Consider the following 23,958-nt stretch of genomic DNA (forward strand, 5'->3'; position numbering starts at 1 on the left):
CAAATCTCATGTTCTATACATATTTTCTGATTTGAGATAGTACATAAGATGAAGACATCTCTCCAAAGATGTCTCCGTGTCCTTGGAGATCACGTGTAAGAAAACTTTGTACTGAAAAATACATTTTACTTAAGTTAGTGGCAACTGAAAAAAAATCTGAAAATGAACTTCCATATGTATCTCTCCTAATTTATGTCACTGTACTGAGGCATTCAAAGATAATGCTGGAGCAATATTTTTTTATGCAACACTTTTCTAAGGAACTACAGTACCAGCCAAAAAAGCCAAAGGACGTTATTTAACCTTTACATTAAAAAGAAAGAACTCTTGTACTCAGCGTTCCAAATGCTGGACATCAAATAACCCATCTTAAACTTATTACACTACATGTATTTCCCTCATTCAAATCTTACACAAAAAGCTAAGACAATCATTAAGCTAATGAACTGCAGCAGCATTTTCTAATATCAGACAGCTGCACATTAGAGATTTGTTATCTCCTAGATTCCCATAGTTACAGAATTAATCACAGACAAGGACTTGGAAATGGAAATATAGGGTGAAAAATTAGTATTGTATTACAATAATACATGCACTAAATGATGTCTGTCTGAAATTTGAGTGTGTTGGTACATGAGCAACAGAAATGAAAAAGCCATTTTGACACATCACACCTGAGAAAGCAATGGCTAATTCTTGAAAAAATGGGTGAGTGAATCTTCTATTGAGGAATGGTGGTGTTGAGACAATTCTGGAGGCTAGAGCTCTGTTTTTATTCTGAGGATAGACACAAACACAGGCAGCCAGCACCACCATCTTTCCTTACATTGCCCTGCAACTGGGCCTCCACAACAACAGAGGCACTACTGAGGGGTGAGAGGATAGTTGTGTGCATGGCTCATTCAATTCTCTGCTAAAATTGTCAACCAGGGAACCCAGCTGTGCGGGTATTTCTCCTCTCCCCTACTGCCGCATACAGAAAAAGAGACTAAGACCCATAAAACTTGGTTCTCAAAGGCCAATGAAAAAAACTTTATTATGTAAATGCCATAGTTAAACATCCACTGAAATTTAAAAATCTAAAGTCAAGGGAAAACTGTTTCCACAAATGAACAATACCAAAGAACTGTGGATTTGTATTGCTATATGGGATAATGCTTTATAAATGAAACATTTGATTTCCCAGCTAAACTGACTGGCCTCACTGCAGATTTGTTTTTATACAATGAAAAAATACAAAAAAAGACAGTGAGAATTATCCTCTGCATAAATACACATAGGCTAAGACCATTATGGATTTTGTTGCATACGTACATTTAAAGAACTGTCTGCTCTTTCCAGAACAGTTCCTAATTTGTTCTTCCCTTTTAGGACAAAGGCCAAGGGGTTTTCCTTGTAAGAAGTTTACAAATATTATAATAGGAAACTGGTTTCCAAGTAGAAAGGTCTTAGACAAATGTTTTGGCAAGGAGATCATGCTGTTGCTGCTGGTGTAGTGTTCCAATGCCCACTGCAGGGGCTGGTAAGGGAGGTCTACTTGCAAGATGGAGCTGCAATTAAAGTTCAAGAAAAAAAAATGATTTAGACTGATGTCCAATTAAGATTAATGTTGAATAAATGAGTAAAATCATTCTATGCCATTATCACCATTGCATTTGAATGCCACAAAATAAATGAAACACAAATACTGGATCATTGAATCTCACACAGATTATTCAGGAAGTTATCGCTGTCCTTCTGCTAATCAGAAAGTATCTTCTTCACCCTAACTCAGCAATGGGATGATTGCCTGAGTAAACAGGGCAGCCTTCAACTATGCCCCCAAGGCCAAAATATTCAAGGTGACAGTCCACCCAAAGGAGATTTCACAGTGGAGGGCCCAGAAGGTCCTAAAAAGTTCAGTTCCAAGAATGAGAGCAAAAATGCCTCAGCAGATCTTCACCACCACAATGGGACAAAGGGAGACGTGATCTCCTGAAGAGCTGGGTTTCAGACCAGTGTGTCACACTAGACTGGGATTCTGGAGATATGAGTTCTAGTCCTGGCTCTCCTACTGACCTGCTGTGAGACCTTAGGAACATCCCTTAAGGCTAGATTTATAAAGTGACTCTGGCACTGCAGTACCTAACCTTGAGGCACCCTGCCATCTTGTGGAATTCACACCCTGAGTTAGGCACCCACACTCCATATACAATGCATGGCAGGAGACAGATGCCTAAGAAGGGGATTCACAGGAGCCAGCACTCTGTGCAGGGAGCTGCCTAAGCTAGCCAGTAGGAAATGCTGAGGAGAGGAAGATGGCCTAAGTCCCATGTCTGAAATGGACCAAATTCCCAAATTAGGTGTGCGCGCACATGCACCAGTGCCAAATGTTTTCCCCCCTCAGTGATACCTGCAGTGGCCAGCTCTAGCACTTTCTGCAGCAGCACGCACATGCCCACATATAGGTGCTGCTGGTCCAGTCAGGGACTGTCCCACCTCTGGACGAGGCAAGCGACCACCTCCGGGTGGAGGGACCACTCGTGGTGAGAGCAGAAAGACGTGCTGAGGTGGTCTGCTAAAGAGTTGCTGATACCAGGGAGATGCACTGCCTCCAGGTGAATGTCATGGCGGACGCAAAAGTCCCATAGATGTATTGCTTCCCAGCACAGGGCTGGGGACCGGACCCCACCCTGCCTTTCGATGTAGTATACAGAAGCTGTATTGTCCATGGGTACTTGTACAACCCTGTTGGAGAGCTGTGGTAGGAAAACTGAGCAGGCTAGGCGAATTGCCCTGAGCTTTTGGACGTTGATGTGTAACACTAGTTCCTTTGCAGACCACGTGCCCTGGGTCTTCAGGGGACCTAAGTGAGTCCCCCAGCCTCAGAAAGGTAAATACTTGTGGTTCTGGCTGCAGAGTCTGCTGCATCAGAGGTTGCTTGCAGGGACGCCCTGGCTACCATCCTCCCTTCCTCTGAGAGGGCCTCAAATTCCTGCCTGGAGGGGTGCGACAATGAGTCCGCAAACTTTTCTAGCGACTGCCAGATATCGAAGTGGTACCTGCCTAGCAGCACCTGCTGGTTTGCTACTCGTAGCTGTAGGCTATCAGTGGAATACATTTTTCGTCCAAACAAGTCCAGCCTTTTTGCCTCTATTTTTAGGTGTAGAGCTCACTTTGCCCTGCTTGTCTCTTTCATTGGCTGCCGTGACCACCAGCGATCCTGGGGCAGGGTGGGTGTACAAGTATGCAAACCCCTTTGCAGGTACATAATACTTCCTTTCTGCCCTCTTTGACGTGGGGGGCAAGGAGGTTGGGGTTTGCCACAGTGCTTTGATTAGTCCACAAAGGGGTGGTCAGACATGGAGGGCCACTCTACTGGGCACTGCTGATGCCAGAATCCCAAACAGATCATCAATATGCTCATCTAGCTCCTCTGTTTTGAGGCCCAGATTGAATGCCATCCTTTTTAAAAGGTCCTGATGGCACCTGAAGTCATCCAGCGGTGTTGTTGATGAAGGGCCCACTACTGCCTTGTCCAGTGCTGAAGAGGAAGAGGCCAGTAGCTGGGGCGGGGCCGTTACGCTGGTTGAGGTAGGTGACACCCCCTGGTCAGATTCTGAGTCCAGGTACAGTGCCAAACTCTGGGGGACAGAGGACCTCAGCACCGAGGCCCTGCTTCCAGAACCAGTCTGCGGGAACCCCGGGGGAAACCCCTATCAGTAAGACCACGCCCCCAGCCACTGTCCTTGCAGCCACGCCCCCATTGATGGCATTGTCGGGAAGCCCGGTGCCGGGTTGGGGTCTGCCTTGTCTGAACTACTTCCTCACTGTCTGAGGAAAAGGTGCTGCTATCTGATGGCCAAGGCAGTGCCAATGTAGGCCCAAAGCGCGATTCTGTTATATTGATTCTATGTGAAATACCCTTAATCTTTTGGTAAGTCACAAACCACCACCAGCAGTTTCTGTGAAGCTTTGCATTTTGGGTATGTAGGGTGATCTGTTCACTGTTAGTATGTTTGTTTGAAACCACCATCTGTTTGTCTGAAACTAAAACCTGGTCATTGATTATCCTGTTTGTAAAGTTACCAAATATCATTCTGTGAAACTGTTGCTGTTGTTAAAGTATGTATGTTTTAAAATCACTGCTTAAAGTAACATCAGCAAATGTTCTAAAACAAAAAATTTCAGTGTTAAATAAGAATGTTTTATAACAACAATAATAGTTTTAAATAAAAAAGTTATTGTTTCTGAAAGATACTTGTGTCTTCCAGTTACAAGTTAAGTAAATATTAAAAAATTAAAATTTAAACAAATAAAGTAATGTGTGTATGTAAAACCAAAAAGTAACATAAAAAGGCATCAACCTCAAACATTCAAAGGAGTAAAAACAACAACGTTTACAACCCAGACAGCTGAAGACTGCCCACCCTAATGGTCCTAAAATCCACCTCAAAAAACCAAAAACAAAATAAACTATAAAAAATAACAATGGTCATGTTTGCAAAACACGGGTGATTAATAATCACACCAGGATGTAGATGCAGCATGACAAAGCAAAATCCATAGAGTGGCATAAAAGCTTACCCCTATAATAAAAAAAAAATAAAAAAAAAAAAAAAAAAAAAAATATGAGGACTTTGGGTTTGGTTCCACAATCATCCTCCAGGAGCATCAGTGCACACCGACAGACCCCTGCTCCCTCCCTCGTGTCTTAACCACCTGGGCAGTGGACTAACACAAGCAACAAAGGCTGGTAACTATGCTTCATCTTTGTAGAACCTGTGTGTGTGTGTGCGCACGCGCGCGGGGGGGGGGGCGGGGGGGGGGCGGCGGCGCAGGCGCAATTGCTTTTTAAAATCTTTGTATTACAATAAACGTGGCGTATTGCTTTATCCCCCTGAATAAGATCCTGCTGTTTATTTTATAAGTATAACATTCTGGTGGAGAATTGCGAAAGGGGGAATATTGGCATACATCTCGGTTACTGCAAATCTGGTGTGCACACCATTAAAAAAAGGTACCTTGTTTTAAAAAATTGCCATGGGTAGGGCATTGTAGCTGTGCCAATATTTGCAGTCACCACATGAAGGAGCTCGTACTACGTGACCATCACTGCCATTCACACATTAAGAGTCCGCACTGCGTGAGGAGTGCGTGAACCTATGCTGCCAGCACGTTAGGAGTTTGCACTGCATGCTGTTCACCCGGGGAAACTGTGCAGGAAAATTTTTCTTGACAAAAATTGTGTGCACGCAGAGGGTTTCACTGTGATATACCCCACCTCCCTTCTTTTTCCATCTCCCTGGCATAGGAGCTTGTACTGTACTGAGCTTTGGCAAATACAAGATGTTTTTTAAAAAGCAGGTTAAAAACTCCTTTCCCTCAGGGGAAGACCTTAACCTGCCCACCTTCCCTACCCTTTGTCAAAGAAGACACCCCTTTTTCTCATATGTTACAGAAATTTGGACACAACCTCTGAACGGAACAACTCCTAGCTGATGTCCATACGATATCAGATTTAAAAAATAAATTGGCACAGTATTTAGTAGTATACAACCCTTCCAGCTCCAGCAGGAGGGAATCTGCAGCAGTGTGCCTGCTATGGGAAGCATGCAATAGCTTCTGTCTGCGCTTACCAAAGAGTCAGGAAGCAATTACCTCCCTTAATAAAAAGGCAAATAAGACAAAAAGAAATTGAGCACTAAAAAGCCTCTGCTACAGAAATGCAAATTCAGTTAAACTCCCTTCAAAAAACACTTAAAAAAAACCCCAACAAATAAATAAATTTTTTAAAAAAACAGTTAAATCTAAAAATAAAATTAAAAATAAAAACCAAACATTACAAAGTATAGTAAAAAAATTAACCCAAAAACAAAAAAAAATACACTGCCATAAATTTAAAAAAAAAAAACATACAAAAATATTTGAATCATAGCTCTGCACAGCATGCCAAGTTACATGCAATTTATCAAGTACTACAACAATACAAAAATTCTCCCAGGCCAGTGTATGTATATGCAAAGAGCAATTTCTGTGTAAAGGGGGTGCAATACTAAATGTTTAATTAGCAAAAAAACAAATTAAAATTACAAATTAAAAAAACACTGCTCGCAAATGGCACGGAGATCCTGCGCATTAGATGTGATGGGACCGGCTCTTGTCCTTAAGTTTTTTGTAAGGACTGGCAGAGCGGGGTTGAGATCTCGGGGAAGTGTGCCGGGGTTCCGGTGCCCTGCACTGTTCTTGGATCTGGTACCGATGCTTTGATGTTCGATGCCAGTCTTCCAGGGACCCATGGTGGGAGGGCAGTCTATCAGTGTCTTGGCCCGGAGAGCGTGGTTTCCTATCCGGGGACCGTTGCGCACCAGTGAATGGTGCCTGGGAGATGGGAACTGTGGGGCGGACCTGTCAGTCAGCTTGGCCCTTGACACGATACCCGCCAGTGTTGGCGCTGAGTCTCGGTGCAGTCTGCCATCTCTCGGCATTGGCGGTACTGGCATTGCAAAGAGTCTTTCATTGCTTGAAAAGCCTCCGGAGTCAATGGCACCATCAAGTGCGAAGGGTCTTTTCCATTCCTTGGAGTCAGCCGGGGGCCCTGTGCCTGGGTCAAAGCTCGCAGCAGCGAGTGACCCCTTGGAGGTGGAGGGGGTTGGCAGCCCAATGTGGTTCTCGCCTGGTCTCCTGTGACCTCTGTTTTGTCTACAGGTGAGCATCCCCACTCAGTGTGCGTCTTCTTTGACCTCTTTTTCGGTACCAGAGGTGGTGACCAGTGCCAAGAGGACGAAGAGGGTGCTGCAGGGGAACTCAATGCCGTTTACCATGCTCGGTGCTGACGCCGATCTACCTGGCTCCGACACCAGTCTGAGAGCCGAATCCATAAGGATGGCCTTAAGTCAAATGTCCTGTTCCTTTTTTGTCCATGGGCAAAAACATTTGCTGATCTTGCACCTCTCATGGATGTGAGCTTCCCCTAGGCATTTCAGGCAACTTTGATGTGGGGTGCTCCTTGACATAGGCTTCTTGCAAGAAGCACAGAGTTTAAAACCTGGGAAATGGGGCATGCCACAACCCTGGGACTCTAGCTACTACAAAACTATTACTAACTACAATTAACACATGAGAAAGAAGTAAGAACCACTGGGTTTCAAGAGACTTGCGAAGCAAGAGACATTCCAGCACCATCACTGGCGGTAAGAAGGAACTGAGAAGCTGGGGGACCGGCAGCCCCTACATGTGGGTGCATGTGCGCGCTGCTCAGGTACCACTGAGGGAAAAAATATTTCCAGCACCGGTGCATGTGGCCCACACCCCTAAATTGGGAACGGACATAAGCAAGCACTTGAAGAAGAACTTGGTTTTCCCAGCTCTCAGGACAGCACTCTAACCACTAGGATATGGGATATTCTGGGGCAGGGCTCTCTCAATGTCTCCTGTTGATGTTATTCCACTGTGCATAAGTAAATAGTCACTGTGCCAGAGTGAGAGAATGACTGTATAGCCCAGTGGTTAGGGCACTCTCCTGAGAGGTGGGAGACCAAAGTTCAAATCCCTTCCTCCCATCAGTTAGAAGGGGGATTTGAACCCGGGCCTCTCACATTCCAGGGGAGTTCTCTAGCCACTGCATTAAAGGTTATAAGGGTGATGGTACAACCTCCTTTGGCTATTTTGTATGGGTTCAGGATTGGATCAGGTCCTGAAGGCAAGACAGGTGGGGGAACACCTAGTATGTGAATCGCACTGAGCTGCTGGGCAATGTTGGGAGTTAAGTACCTGTGCACATACCCAGCAGCTGAAATTCAGAGGCCTTGGGGACTGCAGAGGTAGAAACTTAGGGGTCTACAGGGCTAGTGGCAGCTGTGCAACCGTTTTGTCAATGCCAGTGATGCCTAAGTGTTGGACTTAGGCACCTAAAGTGGTAGACAGACACCTATACCCCTACTGCTTGGGGTCCATTTGTCACGTCTATTGTGAACTCTTTTGGGTGGGGTTTCAATGTTTAAAGAGCATCAGGTCCTAGCACAACAGAGCCTCAATTCTGGCTGTGACCACTAGATGCTACTCTAACATCCAACTTAAGATATTATGTAACATTACACTCATTTGAGGGGTTTTATGTTTATGAACATTAAACTAATCACTACTAATTCCTGGTAGCGCGCGCACGCGCAGACGCACACACAGAGTATGTAAAGGCTCAAACAGCAATTTAAAGAGAGTACTGGACCAAGTGAAAACCTTACCTTACATGCCAACTGCTTTTCAAACCTTGGTGATACAAAGGCCCAGGGACCCATGTTCTGCGGCTCCTCCTGACTCCAAATAAAATCTGAAGGAGAGATAAGAGGTCTTGTGTTTGCATATTCCATATACACCAATTGATCTTCCCACTGAATCCAGAAACAGGTTCTAATGAATCTCTAACTAGTTCTCTTCACTGTATATTTCCATTTCCTCTACAATGGTCCTGCTGTCACAGCAAAGGCCCCACCCTTCAGTTTGAGGATCACTAGACTGGACTCTGTTACCACATAATGCTGCTGCCAGTGGTGAAAATAAAATATGAATTTTTACCCACTTTTAAGAACAAATTATTCTTCCTGTTTCATTTTGTTCCTCAACCTTCAAGTCCCTGCATTACAGAGAATACTCCCTCACTTACATGCGCTTTAAAGGATCTCTCTCTCTCAAGGTCAAGAGCTCCAACATTAGCGATCAATAGGAAAAATACCAATTAACTGATCTGATCTTCAATATGTGTTTAAATGCATGTATTTTAAAATTAAACCATAGTACCAATAAGCTCTTTAGGGCAAGGATTGTATCTTAGTCTATTGTACAGGGCCTAACCCAATGACTCTGAGATCCCCAATCTCAGCTGGGGGTCTCAAGTGCTACTGTAATACAAATTTAGTTTGTATTACTAACAACATGCAAGTTTACCACTGCTATCTGCTGGACAGATTCAGAACTGCTTATTTGCATCATAGGCCACATACTATGTATTCCTCTATAGCTCAAGTGATAAGGACTTGTGTTTCTAAAGCAGCAGAATTCAAGTTGTATTTATGATTGGGGGTAGAGGGAGAGACAACAAAACCAAATCAAACCTAGGCCTTTTAGTCCTAAAAGGAAAGAACAATGTGCACTAACAACAAAGTGGAGTTCCTAGATGGCCATGGATTTGTTTCAATGCTTTAAAAGAGGTTAAATGCAAAGTACAAACCTTTGGCTTTTTTGTACTTGTTCAACTCTTGTTGTAGAGCTTCCAGGGGGAAAGGACACAGTTCTTCTAGTCTGACAATAGCAGTGCTGTGCTTCTTCTCTTCTAGCGCCTCTCTCTGTTTCACCAAAGCATAGTAATGCTTGCCAGAACACAGCACCACTCGGCTGACGCTAAAAGGCAGAAAAATTGAATTGCTTTCAAATTATAGCATTTTAAATAGACCCTACACGAATACTTCTTGTACATTAAATCCTAAACTTTTAGCTTTTTCTTTAAAAAAAGAAAACTGGACAAGGCCGAAGTACTGACTATCAGATCAAGAGAAAGAAAAGAGGGCAAAAAAGGAAGGATTGTTCAGTAATTAAGGTCCTGGCCTGGGACTTAGGAACCTGCGTTCAACTCCCTGCTCTGCCACAGACTTGGGCAAGTCACTTAGTCTCTGTGCCTCAGCATCCTAGCTGTTAAACATGGCTAGTAGTAAATCCCTAATTTACAGGCGTGTTAAGGATAAATACATTAAAGATTCTGAGTTGTTCAGATACCACAGTGATAGTGGCCAGATAAGTACCACAGACAAAAACTAACTGGTAGCTTCGCTACCTCCGAACAGGGCTGTTCCCTACGTAAGGAAGGGAAAGACACACAAATCATACTTTTGAAACACAGCATAGTTCTCTACTCCAGCCATGGTTCTCATCCCTATACTACAGACTCCTCACTTCAGCATGTTACGTGTTCAAAAACCAATATAACAAAAATAATTATTTTTCTCATAAAAAGATAGAAGCAGAGTGGGGAATACATTTGTTTATCAATGAGCAGAATTGGTCAGTGTCAAGCACATTACAGGCAGAAGCAAGATAAGCCATCACCAAGCTCAAGCTCTCTTAATGCACTTGAGCTCAGGCCTCAACTGCTATACCCTACCCGCTCCTGCTGTTTCATTCTTGGAGCTTCTTTACAAACTTTCAGTTGTGCTGAAGTTTGTGGTGGTGTAAGATATGCCCAGCAACTATGTAGAGACCACACAGATCTAATCTTTTAGTGAATCTCTAATGTACAATGCAAAACCTTCAGGCCTAATTCGGCTCTCATTTATAAGGGGTGTAAAATCAGGGGTAACTAATGAAGTCACTGGAGTAAGTTTTATAGAGGTGACAAAAGAATTAAAGGACCTTTAATTCTGCCCTTTGTCTCCTACTGATCCTGTTAATTCTTTTCATCATAAAATGATCAGACATGAATTTTCAAATAAAAAACTTGTTTTGCAGCCAATTATGCTTACATGCTGTTTGGAACTGTGAATATTAGAAACAAGAATCAAGTTACCTTTTAGGATCCACTAACAAATCACCAATTACAGGCTTGAATGTTGTCCCTGGGGCCATTTCCTGAAAACTTGACACCGCCCCCTAAAGGGGGAAAAAGTAGGATATTTAATTCATGGTTTCCAACTCTAAAAATCAATGTATTATGTAATGATCAAAATATGATTCTGAAAATCCCACAAAAAAGTTAAAAAAAGCTTGTCAGTCAGTTGTCTATGGGGAATCTGAGTTTTTTCGCATAATGTTCATTAACAATGGCTACAATCAAACTGATTAACAGCTGATGTCAAGGGATTAAAGAGATACTGTCAAACTAATTTTAGCTCATAGATTTAGACTAAAATTATTTTACCTGAACTATTATGAAGAGTTATCCAGTATTTTATTTCTTTAAATTTCCAGGATTTCCCTCCACCTCTTGAAAGGGCAAAGATTTTAAACATTCTCTGCCAACACTGTGAATGCCAAACACAGCGTGAAATTTTGCTAATGCATGAGTTCCAGAAAGTGAAACTCATCAACGTAGTCTCAATGTCTCAGATGAATGAAATGGAAAAAGCAAACATAAGGGGACAAAGTCAAATTAGATACTATTTTAACTAACATCCTTTTGAAAACCAATATATTGTCAATGTGGTGAAAAACACCATGTAGACATACTTATCAGTTTAAGCCTGTTATATTGGTTTAACTTGCACTGGCAAAGTTTACAGATGCAAGCTAAACCAATATAAGCCACTTTTAAATAGATTTATGAAAGCCAATACATAAAGTTGCACCTGTTTAACTAAAGTGGTTCAAAACCACTCTTAGTTAAACTGGTGTAACTGCATTTTTACAGTAGATCTTCAAGAGTAAAACCAAACTAAAAGTAACCCTAGCAAACAGTGTTTCTACTTACTGGGAATCTGAGTAGCATTTTTGGAGAAGCAACAATTAAAGGTTTCCGGAAGTTTCGGATCATCTGTCTACGGAGCAAATGGAAATACTGTGCTGGGGTGGTTGGATGCACAACTGACGTGTTCACGTTGTCACCATCAACTCCCTCTTCTGCGCTGTCACACATCTATGCAAGGGGAACAAAATAATCTCTCACCAAGAAGCAAGATGTAAACCAAACGTGCTTGATACAGCACAAATGACTGAGGTACATACAGTCACTGGTGTTTATACAGAGAACAGATATACATTCCAATATGAGTTCGAGTGTGTGGGTTTCACAACTTACAGAAAAAGGCGATAAAGAAGTGGATCCAGTTCTGTTATAAAACATGGGTAACATCTCAACTACACTACGAAAGTTTTAACTGTATTGTAACCAGGGCCTATGAGTTTATTGTTTAAGCCCATTTATGCTCTAAAAACAACTTCTGTATTTGATCCCAGACCACACAAACATTGCAATCACTTAGTGAGTTTGTAAAGCACTTAAGGAGCTATTTAGACAAAGAGGTGTTATATCCTTTAAAAATAAAATATTTCTTTATAATGCAACATTTTAGTCCTACAATCATCCTCAGAACCCCAAAGTAACAAAACATGAGACTTGAAGGTTTAAAATAGCAACAATGGCAAAATCTTTGCAAACATTAGTGAATTCAGCCTTAACATGCACCTGTGGCAGATAAATATTGTTCCCATATAAGTTCAGTTTCCTTATCTGTTAGATGTTCCATTTAAGGTCACACACGAAATTTGTTTCAGAGCCTAGAACTGAACTGCAGTCTCCAGACTTGCACCTTGACCACACACACAATCATCCTATTTCTTTTTCATAGCACCCACCTTGGTTATATGATCTTGCTGAGACCTTACAACAACCTCAAGTCTTTAACACAAGGTGGATGATAAACCAGGATTTAAAATAAGAAAATAAACCTGATTTGAATTAAATACACTTTTTCTATTTAAAAATAAACCTATTTAAAATTAAAATTGAACTGATGGCAACCTACATTAAGGCCTAAATTTACTATAATCTATTAAATAATTTAAAATTGAATAAAAAATATTCAAGCAGTACATGTTTTTACTGCCAAAGTTTTAAAGTCAAACCACTGAGCTTGTAAAAGTCTCTGGCTATGCTCCTGAAGTGCTAAATTAGCTTTTTGACAACATAAGCCTCTTCTTCAGGTACAAAGAGAATGTTTTCTCCATTTCAGTTTATTCAACTAGTTCAGTTCAATTCAATGACTAGTTCATTCAAAACTGAGAAATCAACTGGGAGCTGAAAAAAGCAGGAAAGCTTGTTTTCATCTACCAACCTAGGAATAAAAACTAGGTACAAAAGGATGAGATCTACTAGTTCTAAAGTCTCCAAGGACATGATAACCAGAAACAATCAGTTAAGTACATAACTACAGATAAATTCCTTTATATATAAAAAAACAAAACCAAAAACAAAAAAAACAAAAAAAAAAAACATCCAGAAAATGTTCTGAATTCAAAACAGGTTTCAATAAACTCATTTTTTATAATGTACTGGATAGACATGGGGTTTTCTTCTTTAGCCAATGAAAAATAATTTTAAATGCTGTTATGCATTTTAACTCAATTCCAATTTTCATCCAAATGCAGCTGGACACAAGTCACAAGTAAAAAATTAGAGATAAGATTTATTTTATTGGACTAATTTCTGTTGGTGAAAGAGACAGAGCTCTTTTTCAAAGCTTGTGTAAACTCAATAGCTTGTCTGTTTCACCAACAGAAGTTGGTGAATAAAATATATGACTACACACAACTAGTCTCTCTAATATACTGGGACCAACAAAATTACAACATTGCAAAAAAGTAAAATATTAATCATCCAGTAAATAAGAAAAGCATTGTTCACTATTTTCTAACTTAATAAAAAAGTAAAAATTAAGAATCTGAATAAATGTATGTTAATCTATACAATTGCTTAAATAAATGTGTATAGATACAGTTTATCAAAAAAGAAGGATCAAATATGGTGTGAAGGCTGTATTTAGTTGCAGATCAATGTGCTGTAATGGTTACCAATCAATGAGACTCAACCTTTGTATGGAAAATAAAAAGGACAAATGAAAAACAAGATTAAAATCAATCATTTATATCAAGGCTTCCTGCTTTAAATCAATCTACATTACTTAATTTGACTGGCAAATGCTACAGGCCTGTAGCAACTTCTAATAAAAACAGCCTCTCTAAAGCATCTCATATCGACATGCATTGATAGAGGGTGTGAAACAGGCAGGTGTGTTCAGTTACCTGTAAGAAACGTTCTATTCGGCAGGAAGAGTGTTCAGGGCCCGCACCATCATAGCCATGGGGAAGAAGAATGACTATCCCACTCTGCAGAAGCCACTTGGCTTCACCTAAAGAAACAGGATTGGGAGGAGGGGAAAAAAGTTACATAGAGCATAAATCACCAAGTGACTCTGTATAATGTTAAGTCTGTGTAAATCATCTCCCAAAGGTTTACACACACACACACACACACACACACACACACACACACACACACACACACACACACACACACACACACACACACACACACAGAGTTTGAAATTTTGACACAGTACAACTTTGATTATCTGAAAGTCTCCAAGGACACTGAAACCTTTGTGTAAATGCCGATTCTGAGGAGGATTCCAAGTCTGCAGTACCAACACTAATTCCCTCTGCTTCAATTCTAAATTCTAAATTTTGTTTTAAAAATTGCACTAAAAGTTACAGTAGAATCCTCTTAATTCTACTGTGTCATTCTGATTAGACAGATGCGCCAATTAAAAGCCTCTTTTTAAAAAATCTAAGAAAATATGAAGTTCAACAAAATGTACTGAATAAAAGTGATTCACTGCATGCCATCTTTTTATTTATTTGGAGACTTCTGTATCAAAATGTCAGTGCAGAAAATTGTATGCCTTTTTAACCTCTGGTAACTTATTTCTTAATCAGTTGCCACTGCTGAAATATGTCTCTCCAAAGCAGAGTGTATGCCAATACTGTTCAGTTTAAGGATCATTTCCTATTCTCAGTTTGCTAGTTTCCTGGGAACTGTGTTAAACTACATCTCAGATGAAGAGTAGTATGCTGGAACAACAACTTACAATTCTGAAAATTCCTACTTTCAAATAGGAACTGAAGTCTGTGATAGATATATACCCAAAGCGGTGTCCAGATGTAAATTCCATTTTTTTTTTATCAACGCTATTTGTAATGGATTGTGGATTAGATCATCCATTTTGTAGCAGAAATTTGACACACAGTGGAGAGTTTAGGTTTGGAAAGTTGTGCCAGAGCAATCACGGGCCACCAACAATGATAATGACTCTCCCCTGCTTCAACAATGGGATTTCTGCCAGCAGGGCCTTTAACCTTGAACTAGCTCTCTCCTTCACAGAAACCTGTCAGAAGGGAGAAGGAGAAGGTGGGATGGAATCCCTGCCCAAGAGCACAGCTGAGGGAATTGCAGTTTCTCCGCTTGACCACCTAACCCAGATGTGTGTGTGTGTGTGTGTGTGTGTGTGTGTGTGTGTGTGTGTGTGTGTGTGTGGGGAACGACACTGTTAAAAAGGTAGCTTGCTTTCTAAGCCAACAAAGCCCTTCCCCCACCAGTAACAAAATACCCAGAAGGAGTGGAGGCAGGATGGACTTTGCCTCCCCTAAGGACTTGTACCCAACCCAGAGACTCACAACTCGAGGGCAAAAATCAGAATAAGGAGGACAGTGTTCAGGAGTCTGTTTTTCATAGATCCATAACTCTCTCGTGCTTTTTAAAAACATATGTGCAAGTAATTCTTTGCTAAGCCTGGATTTCCTTGTTTTTCTGCCACATGGTTGCTAGTTAACACTATTAGGACAAGCACTCACACAGCCAGGTCGTCTCTGAGAGAGAATCTGTACAAGCAGCTTGGGAGCTTGGGAAGGCTGAGGCACTAGTTCCAGGGTCTAGGTAGCAGGATTGTCATGTCCTACTGCTCAAGAGGGGTGTCAGACCTGAAGTCTCTATGACCCTGGGACCACCTCAGTGCCATATTGTAATTCATAGCAGGCCTGACACTCATTGCCCCCAACACAACTTATCATACATGACACCTTTTAGATACATATTATGACATCATATGTAAACTGGTGCCACGTTGGTCCTGAAAAATCGCTGTGTGATGCATGTAAGGGTGGTGTACAAAGAGTTATAGATGTGTGCTGGAAATATGTTCTTAAAATGTGTTTGGGAGGCAGTGTATAAAGCCAGCCAGCCCTACACAAAGGAATGTGTGTACCTACCTGTCTGACCAGCTTGGCTACAGAGGACAATGAAAGTACATTTATATATAAGGTAAACAAAGCCACCAAGCTAACAACTGCAAAGACGACAGTTTGGCGATCATGCCAGGGAACAGAATCTGCACCTCAAGAAGCCTTCTGGGCTCTTAAACACAGACAATGGATTTTGGGTAATATCAGGAGAGGAAAAAGGCATTTTAGTGATCCATCGTTTAGGATACATGGGAAACAGCATCCTCTGAACCTGTGAAAGTTGGATCGCCTGACCAGGAGGGTTCGAGATGTCAATAACTTTATGTAATGAGAAAACTGTTAGGCTAAGATTGTAACTTGTTAAAATTAAATTTTAGCCACTAGAAACCATGCTTTGTTTTGTTTGTAACCATACCTGTCTTTTTCTCTTGCGTAGTATCACTTAAGCCTCTGTTCTTTATTAATACAATTATTTTTAGTTTTACTATAAACCATCTCAGTGACGTTATATTGAAGTAAAGTGTGAGTCTTCAGCTAAACTAACAGGCTGGTGTATGCTCGGTCTCTTTGGAGACAGAAATTAAGTTTGCTGTGAATGTCCAGTGAGAGGGACTAGACACTGCAGGGAGATGTCTCTAGGGAACTCGGGAATTGAAGTTCATGATTACCTGCAGGCAAGGTTTAGACTGGCAGAGTCTCAAGTAGTTTACTGATAAGGCAGATAGGCTAGCATGTCAGGAAGCTGACACACAGCTTAGCCGCAGCAAAGCTCTCACTTGGAGGCAATAGGGTAACAGTGCCTTAGAGTTCTGGGTGTCACAGTCTGTGCCTGGAGTGTGCCACTGAGTGACCCAGAGCTAGGAACAGTGCTTAGCAGTACATGGGACTCAGTGGTTGGATCCCACCACCATTGACTGCTGTCCATTCAGGAAGCAGGACTGGACAATGCTGTGAATAAGTCCAAGTCATAAAAATTTAAAAAAAAACCCAACCTAGTAAGCACTGGAAGGATGATCCCATGGTTAGGGAATGAGCATGGGTCTCTGGAGACCGGGATTCAAGTCCATGCTCCTCCATATACTTCCCAGTTGACCTTGGGTAAGTCACGTAGTCTCTCTGTGCCTCAGTTCCCCATTTGTAAAATGGGGATAATAGCACTGCCCTACTTCACAGGGTGTTGTGAGGGTAAATATATTAAAGATTGTGAGTAATATGAAAGTAATTGGGGCCAAGTAAGTAGCATAGCCTGATTATCCAAATAGATTTCTTATACATGATACCAAGACATAGAATTGCTTGCCACGAGCATGGGGTCTTTTCATTAAAAAGGAATTTCTGTAACAACACTTTTTTTTTTTTTTTTTTTTTTTTAATAAATTTGTTCCACTTACCTCCAGAGATGAAAGTGTCAAATATTATCTGGGCTCCATTAAAGAAATCACCAAACTGTGCCTCCCAAATTGGCAGTAACTTGGGGCTTTCAATACTCATGCCATACTCAAAACCAAGCACAGCTTCTTCAGACAGCGGGCTATTGCTCACCTAACAAAGAAAGTTTGGAGAGGGTAGGTGTGTGAAAGAAGACAGACAGATTTAACACAGTCAAATTACATTTTCAGAATCAAAGCATGTCTATGATAGGAATGGGTAGGAGGCACATTCCTAGGTAAGAAGCTCTGCACAATCATCTTTGTTTTTTGATGGAGGAATTCCAGGAGAACTATAAGGCTACTTCATAGTCTCATTCACCTCCACAGCCAATCGCAAGAAAAACAAAACCCCTCTTTCCTCTACCATCCAAAATAAAATAACCAACTAACCACTTGAGTTGAAGATGTGTTGCTGCGTTGACACAATTATGGACCTGAACCCTACAAGTCAGACCACAATTCCTTTTACCTACAAAGTCACTTCAGTGGTAACAAGTTGTTTAAAAACTGACCCATCCCAGTTATTAGAGAAGTGAACTGGAATTCTGTAAACCCGGGCTCTTCGAGTGATTGTCCACATGAATTCAACTCTTGATGCGCACATGCCCCAAGCGTATGAGATTGGATTCTTTTGGCCAATGGTATCTACTGAAGCAGCATCTGCATTTCTACATGTCTTCCTTACTCCCACTACTGCCCAAGGACATAAAAGGCAGAATGGGTCAAACCGTTCCTCAGTTCCTCACCGCTCATTGCAGCGAGATTGAGCCCTCACAATGTCAGTCTTCTTCGTTACACATTGTGCTAGTATAGTGGTATAGCTAGTCAGTCGTCTTACTACTTTGTTGTTTCTTAGTGCCTCTTGTAAAATAAAAAGAACATTATTATATTGTGTGTGTAATTTTTCTTGAGTAAGGTTCAGTTAGGCTAGACTACACCCACCATCCCATTTAAGGGTTATAGTAACATGGCAGAAGCTGAATCTCTGAGATTCAAGACCTGTCCCTCACGTGAAGCTTCAATAACCATAAATGACACACACATCTGGTGTGTGCTTTGTGTAAGAGAGGGATATATCCCCGAGTGATGCTCTGTATGTTGCCCCTTCTCTAAAAGAACTTAGAAAGCTAGAGAAGCGCACCTGAAGCTGCTACTTGAGACTTTAATACAAGCCTCCTTGCAGAGAGAGAAGGTGGTCAGAGTTTGACCATAGTCATCTGGTCATTCCCTCTCCATTAGTGCCCAGTATCCTTAGATTCCACAGCCTCCATAATTCCCTTGTTAGATCCTCAAGACCGATTCATGGCTCCTGATCTGCGAGACAACTTTTTCCCCATATCCATTCCTGCAGCCCACAGGAAATACCTCAGATTTCTAGTAGGATCATTTTAGTACCAGTACGGGATAGTGATCTCTGATCTTTCCATAGCATTAAGGGTACGTACCAAGTGCTTGATAGCTGTGGCAGCTCACCTAAGGAGGCAAGGTAGCCAGGTCTATGCACACCTCAACGACTGGCTGGTTTGAGGAAGACCAACCTCAAAGATGACCAATTTGATCCAAGTAACTTTAAAGCTCATTGGGCCTCATCGTGAACAGAAGAAAGTCCACACTTATTCAGACTCAAAGCATACAGTGCATAGGAGCAGTGCTAGGTTCCAGGTAAGCAAGTTTGCTTTCCACAGCAAAGATTCTTGACAACAGTATACCTCACCAAAGAACATCAGTAAGAGCATGCCTCAGACTTCCGTGACACATGGCCTCATACACCTATGTAACACTGTTTGCCAGACTTCCCCTATTCTCCATGCAAGAGTGGCTGAAATTAGTGTACTGTATATACCTAGTAGATACCACATGGAAATGATGGTTACAACAGTGCTTGTTAATCTGGTGAAAAGAGTTTTTTCAGGTATACAAAGATTCTCTGCACTTTTGCTTACCAAGGCTCTGGTAACAGAGGTCTCACTAAGGGATGGGGGAGTCCTCTAAATCACCTCTGAATTCAGGGCCCCTGGTCCCCTCAGGAAGCTCAACTCCACAAAAGTGCCCTAGAGCTCAGAGCCATCTGCCTGCCTCTTCTCCACAGATCCACAATCTAAGTGCGGACATATAACACCACAATTATACAATAGATGGAGAAGCAAGAGTGCTCTGGACTTGGTGCATTCCAAATCAAATCTCACCAGTGGTTCTGCACCTTTCTAGCCTTCAAAACACATTAGGAGAACAATGCAGCAGACTGGTCTGACACAATCAAAGACTCAGTCCTGCAGAATGCCTTTTGCAAGTGGGGATTTCCAGAAACAGACCTATTTGCCACAGACCAGAACAACAGGCATCAAATATTTTGTTCCAGAGGGGGTTCTAGCTCAGGCTTCAACAGATATGCTTCTCATCCCTTGGATTCTGGGATTGATGCATGCTTTTGTGCCAATTCCCACAATACCAAGGGTTCTGAGGAAACAGACAAGAAGCAGGACTAATTGTTACAGTGATTCAGCTCCTTAAGTCTATCTGTTTAGTTTATCAAAAAGAAAATTGAGAGGTGAATTGATTACAGTATCTAAGTATCTTCATGTCGAGAAAATACTGGATACTACTAAAGGCCTCTTTATTCTAGCCAAGAAAGGCAAAACAGGAACCAGCTGAAGGAAGCTGAAGCCAGACAAATTCAAATTAGGTACAATTTTGTTTTAAACAGTGAGAGTGATAAACGATTGGAACAAATTATTAAGGCAAGTGGTGGATTCTCCCTCTCGATGTCTTCAGGTAAGACTGGATGCCTTTCTGAAGGATGTGCTTTAGTCAGACACTGTTTATTGGGCTCAATACAGGAGTAACAGAATGAAATGTTAATGGTCTGTGTGATATAGGAGGTCATACCAGATAATCTAAAAGTCCCTTTTGGCCTTGAACTCTGTGAATCATGATAGCTCCAGCATGGGCTAGGCAGTTCTGGTATTTGGATCTGATGAATCTCTCAATTCAAAGTCCGATCATCTTACCTGCTCAACGTTACGGTCTTTCAGAACAGTCAGATCCTGCACCTGGACCCAGCATTGTTATACCTGACAGCCTAGAAGTTGGCTACATGACATCCACTGAAAGAAGCTGTTTAGCTGAAATTCAGAAAATTCTACTCCAAAGCAGGCAAGTCTCAAGCAGACTTGCTTTATAAGTGCAAGAGGTTTTCTATTTAGGCATTTCAGCACCAGCTCTCTGACTTGAGAACACTCATTTCAGCAATACTGGGCTATTTACTAGCCCTGAAACAATCTGGACAACATCAGCACCATCTAGCAGCCATATCTGTACACTGCCCTCCTACTCAGGGCCATACTGTTTCTTATCCTACAGTGACAAGGTTCCTTAAAGACCTTATTCATGTTTTTCCCTTCAGTTTGGGAACTCCCTCCCTTTTGGGATCCCAATATAGCATTAGCAGAGTTAATGGACTCCTCATGAGTCCTTAAGCAACTTGTTCTATTTGCCACAATCTATGAAGACTGCCTTTAATAGCCATTATGTTAGCTCAAAGGATAGGAGAGATTCAGGCCCTCAGGATGGGCCCCCTTACCTAGTGTTCCCTGGGGACAGAGTTACTCTCAGGCATCAGCTCAAGTTCCTGCCCAAAGTTGTTTCAGAATTCCATATGAACCAGTTTATTCTACAGCTCCCAATTTTCTTCTCCTGGCCTTCCTGGATTCCAGAGAAACTAAGCTTCACACACGATGTAGTAATGGGACTGTCTTCTTACACTGAAGACAAAACCATCCAGGAGCACACCTAGACTGTTGTGGCCTTTGCTGAGAGCGTTAAAGGTCAGGCAATATCCTTTTATAGATAATCTAACCTTATGAGGACATGTTATGAATTAACCAGGCTAGATCCTTGAACTCATTCCAGTAGAGCTTAGGTAGCCTCTGCAGCCTATTTGAAGAGGGTCCCTATTCTGGAAATCTGTAGGGCAATTATGTGGAGCTCAGTTGACACATGCACTGGTCACTATTCTTTGGTAGAGGCTTTTCGATTAGATATCACATTTGGTAGAACTGTTTTACAATCCTTGTTTAACTGGGACTCCTAGTACCCTTCTCTGATGAAACAGATAATTGTCAGTCATCAAGAGGAGAGTGGACAATGACTTGAAGAATGAACAGTTACTTACCTTACAGTAACTTGCTTCTTTGAGATGTGTTTTCCACCTGGATTCCACATCCCACCCTCATTCGCAGCTACTGCAGTGAGATACTTCTCTGACATTCTGTACTGGCAAAAGAACTGAGGGATGGGTGGGCTCACTCCTTCCATTATGCCTTCAGGTTCGGGGTGTATGAAGACATCTAGGGGAGCAGTGCCTGCGCAAGAGACACTAATGGCCAAAATAATCTGATCTCACATGCATGGGAGTGCAGGTGCACGGAAATTGGAATCCATGGAGACAACACATCTTGAAGAACCAGAGTTACTGTAAGATAAATAATTGTTCTTTCTATTCCCAACTCTCTCATTGGCTCACTGTGTGACCTTGGGCAACCCAATTAATTTCTGAGGCTCAAGCTCCCCATTTGTAGAACGGCAAGTTATCCACCTGTGAGAAGTATGTTTTGCTTCTCAGAAGGTGTTATATGTAAATTATTATAACAACGTGAAGTCATGGACAAGTGAACTGCTCTATAAAGCATACACTGTACCTCTAGGAAGCCTTTCTGATCTGGAGACATATGATTCAGCGGAATATAGGTTTCATCCGTCTCTTGGCAAACCAACATTGCATGTCGTTGACTGAATGTTCCTCTGCCAACATCCTGTCCACTTAGTCGGATATTAAACCCTTTATCAAGCAAGAAACAAAATAACCTTAAATAATCAAAGTCATAAAGGGAGAGAATACTAGTGACAGCTGTTCCCTGCCCCCATTCCACAATATCACTTACCCTTCAAAACCCTCTCTGATTTTTCCTCACCAAGTTGATCAAATTCAAGCTTCTTTCCCAATCACCAGGGCTCTATGCACCTCCACTCTTCCCTACACATATCTGCACTCATTTCTCCCTTCTCCCCCACCATTCCCATATCTCTTCCGAAGGCTTGTGCCTAACTGCTCCTTAGGTATCCTTTCTACCATTCTAATCTTTGTATCTTCCACTTCATCCCTTACTCTTGTACCAAACCTCACTCCCCTCCTTCAGACACACACCTCCTATGAAGACACAACATTGACCTCACATGCTCTCTGCACCACTCCAGCATGTCCATGTTAATACCTATATGGATGTGTTTGAACTGTTTTTAGCCTGTGTCTGCAGTAGAGTCTGAGCTCTTTGGAGCAAGTATTGAGATTAGTTATGTGCTGGTACAGCAAACTTATGGTCAATGATTAAAATTACTATTAGTTTATGAAGTGGAGGAAGAAGAGTGAGCAAGCACTAGATATAAGCTTTCTACTTTAGAACTGGACGCTCTTGAGCAGAGACCTCCACTTGTGACAAACTGCTTAGCTATTTTGTAATGTTAAGTAGTGTACATGAAAGCAGAAACAAACCACAAAACACATGCAACTCTGTGTGGAAGGTAATACAAACCTGAATCCAGGCCCAGGAGGTAAAAAATTCAGCCTTACATTTTAAATTAAACATATACTAATGAGTAGCCCCATTAATTTCACATGCTTAGCTTTAAGCACAAGTATATATGTTTCAGTAAATCAGGGCCTTTATCTTCTGGACCATCTATATCTAACCTACAAGTATAAACAACACAAGAGAATCATGGTTGCCTTTTTTCTGTAATAAAGATTATTTTATTGGGCTTTTATATAGTCACAATTTTTGGAATTGATCATGAAATACAATAAAAACACCTCATGGCATATTAAATTGTCACTGAAGCAGTATTTTATACTATCTGCTCGCCTAGTTGCCGCTTACCTTGGCTGAGTAGGGAACCAAAAGCTAATGTTTCAGCTGTAGCCCAGTCCAACTTTGTTCCTTCCTCCACTTTCTGTATTCTTGCCTGAATATTTAAAAAAATTAGATCAATGATTTAGTTGTCAGTCTGCACCTTATCAAATGTTACTGATCAATAGAGAGAGCTAAAAAAAAAATATAGAGCAACAGCTCTAAAGTTTTATTAGTCACTATAATACAGTGGCCTGCCTCTAAGAGCTGGAGGCCTGGAGCTTGTCAGCCCTGAACAATTAGCCCTGCCTGCCACACCTGGGATGAGGTGTGGGGTTTAAAAAGAACCATCTGGGTATGGATCAGGTGACTCCCCTCTAACAGCAGCAAGAGTGCAGAGACTGAGTGGCTCCTGCAGGAAAGACCCTGAGACAAGAACTCCTTCAGCTAGGAAAGGCTAAAGTGGGAAGGATTCTGAGACAACAAGGGAGTTTGGGGCTGTGCCCAGCTGAAGACTGAAGGGAAGACTTGTGTTTATTTTTTAACTTTAAGCTCAAACCATACTCTAAGGAGGTCTGATGTTGGATTTGATGGAGCTTTTTTTTTTTTTTTTTTTTTTTTTTTTTAAGTTTATTAAGGAATCAAAAGTAGTAAATGAAGTGGGGGCCACCCTAAGTTCACCAGGGTACACTGGGGGTGAGGCCATTGCTGACAGTCACGTTAGGCCCTGATCCTGTGATCATTTCCACGTGGTGGACCCTAATGTCCATGCAGATCATCAGTGAATCACGGATCCAATTGCAGGGCCTAGATTTTAAACTCCTTGGAGCACAGGCTGTGCTTTTAATATCAGTTTTTTGTTTATT

General features: G+C 41.6%; 1 protein-coding gene across 1 annotated transcript in view; it reads right to left on the reverse strand.

Moving 5' to 3' along the window:
* Positions 1-1,004: 1,004 nt before the first annotated feature.
* Positions 1,005-23,958, reverse strand: part of DHTKD1 (dehydrogenase E1 and transketolase domain containing 1) — a 49,158-nt gene continuing 26,204 nt past the window's right edge. The window contains exons 9-17 of the mRNA XM_067534867.1: positions 23,123-23,207; positions 21,887-22,026; positions 17,151-17,301; positions 13,765-13,871; positions 11,435-11,599; positions 10,535-10,617; positions 9,206-9,375; positions 8,223-8,308; positions 1,005-1,550 (exon numbers count right to left, since the gene is read on the reverse strand). Of these exons, the coding sequence (XP_067390968.1) occupies positions 1,449-1,550; positions 8,223-8,308; positions 9,206-9,375; positions 10,535-10,617; positions 11,435-11,599; positions 13,765-13,871; positions 17,151-17,301; positions 21,887-22,026; positions 23,123-23,207 (1,089 nt within the window). The 3' untranslated portion in view covers positions 1,005-1,448. The remainder of the gene's footprint in view (positions 1,551-8,222; positions 8,309-9,205; positions 9,376-10,534; positions 10,618-11,434; positions 11,600-13,764; positions 13,872-17,150; positions 17,302-21,886; positions 22,027-23,122; positions 23,208-23,958) is intronic.

Source organism: Emydura macquarii, unplaced genomic scaffold, assembly GCF_026122565.2.
Source record: "Emydura macquarii macquarii isolate MOO-44397 ecotype Brisbane River unplaced genomic scaffold, CSIRO-AGI_Emac_v2 contig_3470, whole genome shotgun sequence".
NCBI lineage: Eukaryota > Metazoa > Chordata > Testudines > Chelidae > Emydura > Emydura macquarii.